Source organism: Rhea pennata, chromosome 5, assembly GCF_028389875.1.
Source record: "Rhea pennata isolate bPtePen1 chromosome 5, bPtePen1.pri, whole genome shotgun sequence".
Taxonomy (NCBI): domain Eukaryota; kingdom Metazoa; phylum Chordata; class Aves; order Rheiformes; family Rheidae; genus Rhea; species Rhea pennata.
This window is the reverse complement of record NC_084667.1, coordinates 16,722,906-16,736,280: the sequence shown is the minus strand read 5'-3', so window position 1 is coordinate 16,736,280 and position 13,375 is coordinate 16,722,906. Positions and strand designations below refer to the sequence as shown.

Below are 13,375 nucleotides of genomic sequence, written 5' to 3'. Positions count from 1 at the left end.
AATCTGTACAACTTCAGTGCTGCTCCCTCATAATACAATGCACTATGATACCATCCTTAATTACATCATCACACTATCCCAGCTTCATTCTAGTTATAGAACAAACAGTGTTCTGCTTATAGCCACTGTTTGCTTTATTTCTCTCACTTTATTTCCCACACACTATTTAATAAACCATGGACTACGGATAAACCTGTATTTTTCTTTGCAGGCTTCTGATGAGTTTTATCCAAGCATTTCAAAGACATTACCAAATTCCTCTTCTCAATGCCAGTATGATAAAAGGAGATATTATTTCAGCTTTCCAAATGGGAACCAAAATGTACCCCTAGAAGTAAAGGTTGAAAACATCTGCCAGTACAACTAGTGACCTTCTATGAAAGACTTGGATTTAAAAAATTTGTCTAAGGCTTGTCCAGTCTGTGGCAGCAGCATCAATAGGCAGGACAGCATCTTTCTACTTTCACCAGGATCCTTTTTTCTCCAAGCAAACTTCTTCCTGGCTCTCATCATTCTTTGTAGTTTGTGCAACAAGGTGGCCAAAAAAAAAAAAAAAAAAATCTCATGTATTTCACAACTCTTTTTCAAGTCCTGAACAGATCCATCCTGTACAGTGAATGATGGGGCTTAAGAATAAAACTATTGGATAATACAGCTAAAAACTACACCATAACAGTGCATGCTCAAGGGCCAGAGTCAGGCAGCACAGGATATGTCACAGTAGAACTGTTTAAGAGCTGAATGATTACAACAGTCAATACTAGAAACAGTAAACAGTAAATAGCACAAACCTTTTAAAACTTGTGATCTTATTTAAAGAAAAAGGCAAGCAAAACCATCCCTAAATGTTCCAACAAATGTCCTCCTGCCAACACACACACAGATCAGTGGGGTGGGAGCTTCATTACAAAATTTTCTGTCATTTAAGCTAGTAGAAGAGCCTGAAAGCAGTATAGTTGTCACCTTTCAGGTGGACCCAGTCTTCAGGGGACCAGAGCATGCAGTCACTCACACGTATTTGTTGGCAGCAAAGTAACCTCAAGACACAAGAATTCGGCATTTTTTGCAGGTTCTGAGGTGGAATATGCTTCCTTGGGTACTTATTAGACTTCTGTCTGTGCTTCAAGCTTGATACTTCCTGTCTTGTCCCCTTCAAAGTGCCTGTGCCTCTTCCCTATGACTGGTTCTTCAGACAACACCAGGCTCCATGACTGCCCAAGCACAGCCTCCCTTCCTCAGGCCTTCCGTTAGCCAGTTCTTCTAACCCACCCAGTATCTGGCCTCCAGCATGTCAGTGTCTATTGTTACCAGCAAACTGGTCCCCAGAGCCCCTCCTTTTCCTTGCTTTCAATCCAGTTTTAGCATTCTCTCTCCTCAGTAGATTTTCAGATTCTCACTTGTTTCCCTCTCTGGATCCTTATCTCTGCACCCCTATTGCCCACCAATCAGGTTCAGCTTCACTGGTCTCCAAGTCTCAGTAAATTTCTGTCCATCTCCAGCTTCTGGTACTGGCACCTTTCCCTCCCAGCTTTGCTTGTGTCTACTCTGTCTTTGAGTCAGGTATTTTCTGTTTTTACTCTCTTTAAGGATTGGTGAGCTGGACTCCAGCACCCTGCTGCACTCTAGTGAAGCACAGACTACTTAATGCGGTCTCCACATCTTTGGGAAGGGATCATACTTATTCGTTCTTTTGCTGTAGGGTAGGCAGATTACACACAGGTTATGGGGAAGGAACTACCTGTTATAGGCAAAAGACAGGTTTTTAGTACAGAAGGATCTACCTGGGAGGGAGGGTTCTTCCAGTGGGTTCAGGAGATGGTCATCCAGGATACTAACCTCCCATGGGTACTGGCGCTTCGCACCAAAATAGCTTGGTTGTCTTCCTGTTATAGTTTGTGGAATGGATGAGAAAGATGGAAGGGCAGTAGAAAAGAGAGATGGAAAATTCATAAAATCACATGAATGAACCAAGTATAACCATTTGGTTAAAACAAAGAGAGACGGCTTTGTACAGAAAAGGTGTGTATTTATATTATTCTTTTGGGCCCACATCTTGGCTTAGATTCCCATGTTATCCCATGCAGTCTCACAAGTCTCCTTGGTCTACATATTTCACTGTCTCTCACAAGAGACATTGGGAAAAGCATGACTAGAGAGAATGGATGCAATGTATTGGTGATCTGTTGTCAAAGAGGCAGGTGACAATGCTGGGCAGCCAGATTACTGAATGTGTAAAGGAGCGTGATGGCAAAAAATACTATCTTTGGTTCTTTATGGCATCATGGTAGCTAGACCAGTCTAATGGATCACTTCCCTCTCAGCAACAGACCTGGAGTACCCTAGATCTTGTACAGAAAATAAAATACAAACCAAAATGACATACCTCACTAACATGCACAGTTAAGAAGCAGCAGCATACCCCTGACATAGCCATAAATCTTTGGACAAACCATTTTGAAAAACACAGGGCGAAAAGCTACATTTACTGACCACTGAAACAGGCCTTTAAAACTGGCCCTTCAGAGAGGAGGAACTTCAAAGTAGTTGTTGATCTAAAGCACAGAATGCATTAAGAATACCAGATATAACTAAAGCTGCCTTTTCAATAGTTAAATTTATGAGCCCTTGGTTGATTTAATAGTGAACATTTTTCATAAGTTGAAAAACATTACAAATATTTCAATTTGTTCCAGTTGTGAGAATCTAACAGCTGTTTGATAATCTGCTCAAAAGACACTCACTCAGTTCCAGCTGTGCAATTATCTCTGCCACAAAGCCACTGCTCTAAATAGTGATAATTAACACCCTTGTTAGCTGTGTCAGAGAGGCCAAATAAGTAATTGAGCATGGTGACCTTGCTGAGCTCTTACTCTTGAGAATATTCCCCCCAGGTCTGACAGAAACCACATTGGCAGATGGAAGTAAAAGGGAGCTTTGTACTGACACACTCTGTTCATACAGAGATAGAGAACTTCAATGGATGGATCTGTCAAGCCAGCAAAAAATGAAATTAACCCAAAACAAATGATCTGGATCAAAGACAAGAAGGAAAACCAAACTAAAAAGACAACACATAGCCAGAAAAGATGCTTGGTCTCCCAAGGCATTCGTTGAATTATGAATCCCAAAGGTCACAACAGTTTCGGATGCTTAGAGATGTACAAGAAGCCTAGTTACTTTTGCCAGAATGAAGGAATGTAATTCAGTCCCTGAAATACAGACTTGATCTGTGTATCTGCATGGATTTTTTTTTTTTTTTTTTTTTTTTTTTTTTTTTTTTTGCAGCTTCCCAACTGAGTATATCCTAAGGAAATGCTTCATTTCCAAACAATCTTTCCTCCTTCTCTAAACAGTCTCAAACACTTTCACACTGGAAAGAAGCTTCTGTCTCCTTCACACTCGGCAGACAAGCTGTGTGACTGGCTGAGTGTCAGTCTGTCCACATGAGCTGTTAACTCTTAGAAGGCTGATATTTCATGCATTGCCAGACATATGAATTTGTAAGATGCCATTTTCTACTAACATAGTGTATCTGTGGGACCCAGGGCCTGGTGCTCAGGTCTATTTTTGCTTCCACTTGTTCCTCTAACAGCCAAGATGCTGACTGTTAAGTGAACAGGAGGGAACAAGACCTCTTCCTATTAAGGTGAACTTATATGAGAAAAATCGTAAGAGCAAGAGACTCCTTTTCTCCAGGACTCAGCTTATGCTGTTAATTTCCACACTGGAGAAAGACAGAGGGAAGAGTAAAGGAGAAAGATGGGTAACTCCTGCAGGAACAGAGCTAAAGTAAGTAGCTCCTGCTTCTATGTCTCTGAGATGGTAATGAAAAAAAATGTAGTGGTTCTGGGAACCAGAGTAAGGTGCCTTAAAGCATTCTGAAAGGGTACACAATCATTTCACAGATCCTGCCTTACTGGTCCCCTGCAAGCCTCTCCAGCTCATCCAGGAGTAGGAGAGGGAATGAAGAAGCTATGCCAGCTTCTTCTGTCCTCAACCCTTTGGCTGATCTATTGCATTTCCAGTCAACACCTCTGCTAAATTACTCAAATGAGGCAGCACTGGGTTATTTGAACCACCATCTGCCATTTACATCTAGCAATGAGACCTGCAGGTCCACAGGGCCAGACTTTGTTTTAATCCAAAGTCAAAAACAGGACTACCTAAGGTAAAGACTAAGAAGGACCTTACTGAGGAGTTCTGAGGGTAAGGACTGTTGCACTGAGGAGGGCAACAGTCATGCAGATGCAGTCTATTAGCCAAGTTAGGTCACATTTTCAAAGGTATTTAGACACTCAAAATCCAGACCTCTTCCTATACAAGCACTAGTTACCTAAAAGCTTAAAATATCTTTCTGCCTGTCCTCTGAGAGTTCTCACAATGAGAGTTCTCACAATGAATCAGGCCCACATCTTCTGGTCTGCGACACTGTCTTACAGAAGGTGCTTGTATTAACCAGAAGATGGTTTCACCTTGCCTTCTTCTCAGGAAAAAAATCTGTTTCTGCCCAGGGACTCCCATTCAAGGGACAGGCTGTTTATTTTTTGTCCTTATTGATGTCCCTTGAGCTACCTACTTTTTTTTGCCTAAATTTTACTGAATCTTTTGCTTATGTCAATGGGTATGGAAGACCTCACCTTCTTTCCTGGCTTGCATACATACAAGCAATACATTTAAAGTCTGCACTGGATTTTATAGAGCAATTAAACTCCAGGATTGAAATAAATGGATAAATTAATACATACGTCCTATCAAACAGCAAATTCTTCCTTCCTGCCATACGTCCTTCCTGTTGCCCTCATGCATAGAAATCACTGCTTTGATCTTAATTGGCTCCACCAGTGACATCTGAAGCCTCTCCTTGCCAGAGAGAGATAATTTCATTACTGAAAATACAACAGAGCTGCTGGGCTTCTCCGCAACATAACTGAATTAAACTGATGAGAAGACAAATGCAAGGAGGTTGCTTTCAGAGGTGAGAAAATGTCAATTCACAAAGAGGATTCAAGGAATAGTGGCAAGTGTAAGGCTTTTGAGACATATGTTTCCTTTATGCTGCCTTTCTCCTGCATGAGTCACATATCTCTGGGTCACACCTTTGGATAGTGTAAGTGGCTGCTGCTCCTGTAAGTCTGTACCAGTTTATACTAATCAAAAATGAGAAGTAACTTGGGAGCTTGAGCAGACAAGCTCTGATAAACATTGCTTCAGCAGCATTTCTGCCCCATCTGTTTGCCAAAACATACATCTCTTACACCATAGCCAACAAAATGCCTGTGGGTGCACTGTCATTTTAGTGTAGATCTCAGTGCCTTAGCTCAAGCCATCCAAACTGGTGCACTAGAACAAAAGCAACACCCTTGGCAGAAAAGTATAATTATATAAGCTTTTTTTTTTTTTTTTTTTTTTTTTTTTTTTCCTCTCTCTCTCAGGAGGGCTGTAAACTGCAGCAGTGGGGAGGAGGGCAGCTAGGCAAAAGATCATCTGGAATCTCTCCCTTTACTTTCCTCAACAGATTTGAAAACGAAGTGTTAGTGTCAAGGTCTAAAGTGTTTGGGAGCCATGTGTGTTTAAGGAGCTAAAGTGAACAAACGACTTTACCCTCAAGGAAACTGAGTGCTCAGCATTTCAGAGAATAGCAGCTTAGGTGCCCACACAACAAAGGGTCAGAGAACAAGAGACCAAATCACACAGAGGTGGAAGCAAAAAGGTGTTTTGTTTTTGTATAACTTTTAACATGTGTCAGTTCTGACATAAACCTTCCCATATGTTACATAAGGCTGCAGCTGTCTCTGCAGGGACATGTTAGTACCCCGAATGCTGATGTACTAGATGTGGTGACACATAAATGCTAGTGCAGAACTACTGATGTGCATTTTGTCTGCAACAGAAGTCATAATTCAAAGGCTGCATATTCTCCAATTGCTTTACAATATAGCATATGGAGCTTTTCTCCAGGGACAAAAAGAAGTCGGTTTCTAACATCCCCAACTGGTACAGATATCCAGCCTCCTTCCACTTGTCTTCTATGTAAATTCATCTCCTTTGCTAAAATGCTTCGGAGGGTAGCACTGGCTGCATTTTCAGTGACATACATTGTGATTCATCACATTTGCAGTAACGAAGCAAAGGACAGCATATATCTGTTATACACAAGGCAGTGACATTTGATGCACCTCCTTGAAGACTAAATTAAACTTGTGGCAATAATCTAAACTTTTCTGTAAGAAACTTTATACTTCCATCTTACTCCCTTTTTCCTCTAAAATATGGTGACTTTCCACTTAGGTTTCAACAAATTCCCTTCAGCTATCGATTGCCAGGGTACATTGGTTGGAGGAGACTGCTAAAGAACAGTGTGATGCAAGCTTTCCACTTAGGAGCTTAGGAATAAGTCTGGTGTTTCTTGCCAAGACACACAGGCAGTTCTCAACTATGTTATGTAGAATATCTCAGATTAGGGAAAAGAAAGACTGCTAGGAGAATCTGACACACTGCAAAACTGCTTCCATTTGCGATCTTCAGCAGGTCTGAGATAAAATGCCGTTGTGCTGTGAAAGCTAATGCATATGATTCAAGAATGCTCTATGGAGGGAACAGCATGTGTGTGTCCTGAACCTGTGGGATGTTGCAGAATCCCTTAAAGAATTTGGATGGGGTAATCAACTTGTGGCTCACCGTCAGTGAAGCAGTCCAGTCCAAATGTAATATTGTCAACAGCAATGTCAGCTTGGGAATTCCAGCCCCAGGTTGCCAGCAGTTGCAGGTGAAACCTTTGCAGATAATAAGACAGAAGTTTTAGAGAAGACATACAAAGGGGCAGTGGGGAAAAACCCTTCAAATGAAATGTCCCTTCATTGTCCAATCATGATAATCATTACTTAGAACATTTTCTCCAGACAATCCAAGCTGAGCAGCCAAAAGGACTTGCTAGAAATCTCTTATCCACATGTCATCAGTTAGTAAGGACCAACCAACATTCATACAATATCGCTTTTCATGGGGAAGAATAAAAGCCCTGCTTCCCCTGCCACATGCACACACATGTAGAAACACAAGCTGCCTTCCTTCACAAATATTCATACACAGATAATTGTTCTTGTTCAACCACTAACAGTAATAAGGGAATTACATGTGCAAAAACATAGAGAAAAAGAATCTTCTCCTTTCTATCCCCAAGAAGATGGCCAAAATAAAAACTGAACATAACAGCTACATCCTAATAGATAAGCATCTTGGACCTCACTCTCAGCCAATGTAAATAAGTGTAACAACAGGTTAGCATAAATTTATTTTAGCTGAAGGTCAGCCCATTTTAAATTTTAGCCATAGCTCTCTGAAATGTTTGCTTTCTGGGCTGTCTCATCTTTTTCCAGTATGACCAGCTGTTACCAACTTATTTAGGGGGTCCATCACATCTCATGTGCATTGCCACATTCTGAATTCACAAGGAGTGAAGAAAATGTGCCAAAGGGTCTCTTTTTAATGGATGAGACTGAATTGTTCTTGATTTAACTTCAGAAATAAACAGATGTCTGATTTAGACCTTATTAAAAGCATATGGAAAGGACCTGTACTGCTGTCACTGGTGAAAGTCAGTCATAATTTATGGGAGATCAAGCACTGACTTGCCTAACATATTACTCATTCAGCCTAGGAACATGCTTGTCCCAAATCAGTGGCAATAAAGTACATATGTATATTCCACCTACCAGCCAAACGCTGATCCATATCCACAGCTGATGTAACAGGGCATAACTGCTTTAAAATCCTTGGGGATAAGCTGCTTTTATCCCAACTCAGGAATGGTTCCTTATGCTTAAATGTAAAACTTCACACCTACAGGATTTGGGCTTTCTGGGAGTAACAATATTATTGTAGCAAATGCAAATCCAGACTCTCCTGGATCACCCTTCTCTTTTAGCTATGGGACTACTAGAGGACTCTGCCATTGGAGTCCCCTCCTACAGAAACCTGCTACCTTATTAGTAGATTTAGCAATACTTCTGCATTTTCAGGCCTTGTATATAACTCCACTGACACAAAACAGCACTTCCTCTGGCCATGAGACGGAAGATGAAATCATAGCAGTGGGTGGTCAGGATTAGGACACTTCTAGGATCCACACAACTAATAACAGCACCACAGTCTACCTCTTAATTAGGTACCCACACGTCAGTGCTTCCTTGGTCAGATCAAGCTATTGTGCTTGGTCCATAGAACTAGAGTGGGAGGCAGGCCATAGCACTGCACTACAAGGTACTACAAGAAGACTACAAGTCTTCTACTCAAGCCATGTACAAGTGGGAGCTTGGGGAATGACCTTCTCCAGATTTTCTTCTGATAGAGTCTATTTTCCATGTGTATGTGAACTGAGTGAATTTGCCACTTGACTATCAGAAGCAGTTTTCCAAGTAGCTAGATGTCCAACTGGGAGGGTGATCAGCAAAATATGTAATTTGCCTTCCATCTCCCATCACTTTAGAGAAATATACACTATAGGAAGCTCTTCTAAAAACTATTTTTATCCCCTACATGACCTCCTCCTTCTACCTGCCAAGGCTTCTCTCCTTCTGGCCTCACTAACACATAAATGTCCTGCTACACCAACTATGTGGGTTGCAGTTCTCATCTTCTCCTTCCCCTTATCTGCCTCCTCCCAACCATTTTGCTACTGACTATCATCCCTTCAAGAAACAGGGGGAAAAAGAAGAAAAAAAACACCCTTTCATCCTTTCTCGGGGACAACAAGAGAAGCACGGTAGTTTCCTGAAGAGTCAGAATACAGGAGAGCATTGCTGGAGCCTGCATTACAGAGGAAAGCTGGCAGAACCCGTATATATACAGAAAGGTCATTCAGAGATCAACACCAACCTGTATTAAGTTTGTACAATAATGTTCACAAATTTCTGTTTACAGTTGCCTGCAACTTTGCCAGATTTGAACCAGTTTAGGTGAACTTTCCTATTTTGGGTAATTTGAGTAGAATTTGTATAGCAAGCAAATGTTTTGCCAGTGATGAGAATGAGGCAATGCAGAGATTCATCATTTTGACCATGCTGTAAAATGCTGTGCTGCCAGGAACTGGAATTAGGATCTGAAATTTGTGAGGAAGATGATTTTAAAGCAGGGACAAGCTTTTTGTCATTTCCATGTTCAAATTTTAATAAAATATAATTGAAAATTTTAAATTCCTGACATTCACACATGCTTGGAAGAATTTTTAAAATCCTAAAAAGTCTCCTCTGTCCTGGACATCCTCAAGCCTGGAGCTAAACAGTACTTTCCTTGGCAGTACAGTTCAGAATTATGTCAGGTCCTGCTCCAGCTACCTGAGGTCAGAGCAGACAAAGTGCCCTTCTGAAGTCATGAATATATCTTTTATTCCTCAGCCCTTCTTCCTCTTGCTGAACCCCAGTCAAACAGGAGGAAGAAGTTGCCTGAACTGAATCCAGAACAAACCAGCTGGCATCTTGGAGAGGTGGAGAAGCTCCCCTAGGAATATTACAGCAGGAGAGCTTAGATTTGGTGCACAAAGGTTTAAGACCTGAGATCTACTGAGAGGAACAAGTAGTCAACTGTAGTAGGTAAGCTGGAAATAAACCTGGCCTGAAGATCTGGGATCACCTAAACAAAAGAGAGCACAAAGGATGATTAGGAGAAGTAAGGAAAGGAAGTGCAAGGAAGGGAGACAGACTGTATAAAAAGCCACACAGAGACAAACTACCTGCTGGAAGAGAGATTAAAACAAGAAGCAGTGAAGTTCAGAAAGTGAGATTGGGACTGGAATCGTGTAACACACAAAATGGGATCACAAATGGGAGCCTGGAGGAGAAAGAAGAGAGACCAAGTGTATGAAAATAAGGAAAGAAAGCACAGGGTACTACAGAAGCAGGTGAGATAATGGAAGAGGAGGAAAGCACAGAAGAAACAAAACAAAAGTCTGGAACACAGCCCAGAAGTCCTGGCAGAAAGACCACCAGGGTTTTCCTGCTCTAGGCAAATAGCTGCAACACCACAGTGTGTGCTGCTTCACCTTCTGTCATGGCCAGGGCAGCAGATGACAAGTTACTACTGCTATCAGTTACTCTGCCAGTTCAAACAGCAGACATTTGCTTGCTAAATGAAACAACTCCATCCAGCCTTACCCACAGTGACTGTCACTGTCATGCCACATGATAAATTATCCACTTTTTAAATTTGTTTGAAAGTAACATACCAAAAGGTTATATGAAGAGAAGCAAGATAAAACTATTTGCAAACAGACTGTCCTAATACACACATACAGGAATTGCCTACTTCTTCCATTTTCTCTGAGTGCTCATGTCTTTCAAACATGATATTATCTGAATATCTTTTTTTTTGCATGAAATGCTGGGTAATATCTTTAAAGCTTATTGTCATCCATTCTGTACTGCCACAGAAGATCCACTTCCCTTCAAATGCAAGGGCTGAGACAGAAATCAGAGTCTTCAAGGAACAAACATAAGGGATCATTTTTGGACCATTTTTCAGAAAGGCAAAAAATCTTAGGTATCTCTACAGAGCTCCTAGGACTCTGTTCTGGGATCCTAAACAGTTGGGCCCAGGTGGGAGTGCCTGGCAAAAAGAGCTACTCTAGACAACTTCACTTTATGTACTCACAACTAAACAGCTGATAATCCAAAAGATTCTAGACAAAGTGTCAGACAAAAATATCATACGTACTGCCAGCATGCAGACTTTCCCTATCTTGAAGGAATAATTCATGGCAAAGATGTGTATGGCGAATATTTGATAATGCTCATGCTGAAGGTAATCACGAAATTAAACTAGCTAGAGTGGAACAACATTCTCTCTCTCTGAATTTTACTGCCTTTTGGATGTGAATGTCCAATTGCACAGGCTGCATTGACATAGCCTGTAGCATAGACAGATGTATTGGTTAAACTGTGGTTTTACCACAGTCATTTGACTTACATAGTTGTTTTTACTATAGGACTAAAAAGTGCAGCTTTGCTAGTATTGCTGTGTCCTTACTGGGAGCACTTTGCCATTGTGAGTATTCTGGTTTTCTCCCACTTTCTAGAGTAGACACTTACTATTCCCAGCACCTAAGTACCTAAACACTGAGCCTGCAAGTGTAGACACAAACTGTGGTCTTGTGCTGACCTAAGCTGGGTATGTGCACGAAGATGTGCACATGTGACACATGGCTTCCTCAGCAAGCTGAATTGCTGTACTCTTGTAGATTTTTCATTAGAAATAGTGCTTGAAGAAGGCAAGAATGAAAGCAACAGTTCACAATAAAGACATTAACAGTCTAGTAGAACACCAGGAAAACCCCTGGATACTGCCAGTGGGGGTCTCACCGGTTCTGAAGCACTGGCATTGGTAGAGTGATGAGAAACCAGTGGTCACTCCAGCTTCCTGCTCTTTCCCACATCTGCAAGGTAGTTGGAGATCCCTTTGTCTCTTCTCTGACAGAGAAGGAGATGGTACCATTGTAGCTGCCAAAAACATGCACTGAGAATTGGACCTGTAATAGAAGAACAGAAAAAGGAGGATATCTTCTGAAAAAAGAGGGTGGCACCCTGGACTTCTTCCCTCCTTGGGAATTTGAGATACCAAACCTTTGATGTTAGGTCAGTCTGTTTAAGCATATATGCCACTAGTTCCCCCAGTGTTTGCACATGGCTCAATACTGTTCCTAGTATAAAATTTTCTTGGTGGGGACCTGAATTGACATTCATGCTTATCTCCAGGCACTAATGATTGCACCCATTGTGGCAGATGCCATCTGGATGGGTTAGCATCAGTTTCCTTTTTATGTCCTTCAGGAGCAAGCAGGCTTTACCCAAGAACCTCTGTATCACTAAATGCTTCTGTTAGTTGCACATTTTAGAAAAACAATACCAAACAGATTCCTCCTCAGTGACCTCACTGAGATGAGTGACCTCACTTCAAGATTCATGGGAAAGGGTTTGAACCATAGCTCTAATCTCTCAGGGTTTCCCACTGCAACTACCCAGGTCAGTGTGTTACACTGATATGGCTCAGTGACTACCCAGGCACTCTATAGGGTATGGAAGCACTCCAAGGGCACTAATTTTCCTAGGTGTTGTTGAGTGCAATATTTTTTTTTTATATATATATATTTTAACTCTAGCATCATAGATGTCTCATTATTCTTTATAGAGATCTGGGCTGAAGGCTGGATACTTAACCTTACTATTCCGAGCTGCCTTCACCACTCGAAATTTCAGAAGAACACGAGCAAAAGTTGACATTCACCTATTCCTGGGAAGTCCCATGCCCCATTAACTTCATGCTCCTGTTCTCAGTGAAGATCTCAAGTTTGTTAACTGTCACTAATCTACAGCAGAATTTAGGAACAACAGTCTCAGAAGCAGGTATACTGAATGGAAGAAAAACCTAGGTGACGAATTCCCTTTCTGACAAACCAGGGTCACCCCATATAGTCCAGGTGCTGGGTACCCTTCAGAGGAATGGTCAGTACTGCTAGGCTGGGGAATTTATCCTCATCTGTGAGTATGCTTGGGATTCCTCCTTTCTCCTACTATGGTAGCATCTCATGTTTACTTTCTGGAGTTCAACACTCAGCTAGCTATGCAGTATAGTCAGCTCTTCACCTTTCCACTGTTTTGTGCAGCATGTAGCACAGGGATAAAGGCATACTATGCAGAGAGTGCCCACAGCCTGAGGAACAGCTCCACTGAGATGCTTAGAGCAGAGTGATTTACCTGGTAGTCTTCAGTGGCAATACTGGCTGGCAAACTGGTACTGTAAGCCTTGGCCATACCACTAGTCTGACTGCTGTCTGCTCGCAGGTAGAGGAAGTGTCCTGTAAGCAAAAAAAAGTGAATCAGAAAAGACAAGATTCATGCTCATTCTGCCAAGAAGAAATGCCTGTTGCTAGATGTTCACCTGCTGAACACATTGATTCAGGAACACCTGATCACAGGAGAAATTTGTTAAAGGAATCTGTTTCATGTTTCCCTTTTCTATACTTTCTTGAAATAATTCAACATTCTTGAACAGAAGCACAATGCAAGTAGGAAGACATGGCGGAAACTCACTTTAAGACTTGACAGCTTATCTACCATTGAGATAGTTAACTTGGATATAATAAATATTAAAGGAACGTGGATTTTAGCTGCGCAAAAACCAACCTCCCAAACATTTCCTGAAACATGAGTGAACAAACCTCAGACATCACATCCAAATACAGGCAATCACAGCAATCTACAGTGAACTCTCTCTTCAACCATAATTCTTGCACCACAAGCTTATAAAATAAAGCAGTCAGACAAATTGTGGGCTGGAAGAGCTTATCTGTAGTCTTTGTTCCCAGGAACTGTTTATAGAACCTCTG

At 41.5% G+C, this 13,375-nt stretch overlaps 1 protein-coding gene across 1 annotated transcript in view; it reads right to left on the bottom strand.

Moving 5' to 3' along the window:
- LTK (leukocyte receptor tyrosine kinase) overlaps positions 1-13,375 on the bottom strand; it is a 98,811-nt gene that overhangs the window by 28,317 nt on the left and 57,119 nt on the right. Inside the window, exons 9-12 of the mRNA XM_062576268.1 lie at positions 12,744-12,844; positions 11,352-11,518; positions 6,679-6,773; positions 1,782-1,883 (exon numbers count right to left, since the gene is read on the bottom strand). Coding sequence (XP_062432252.1) covers positions 1,782-1,883; positions 6,679-6,773; positions 11,352-11,518; positions 12,744-12,844 — 465 coding nt within the window. The remainder of the gene's footprint in view (positions 1-1,781; positions 1,884-6,678; positions 6,774-11,351; positions 11,519-12,743; positions 12,845-13,375) is intronic.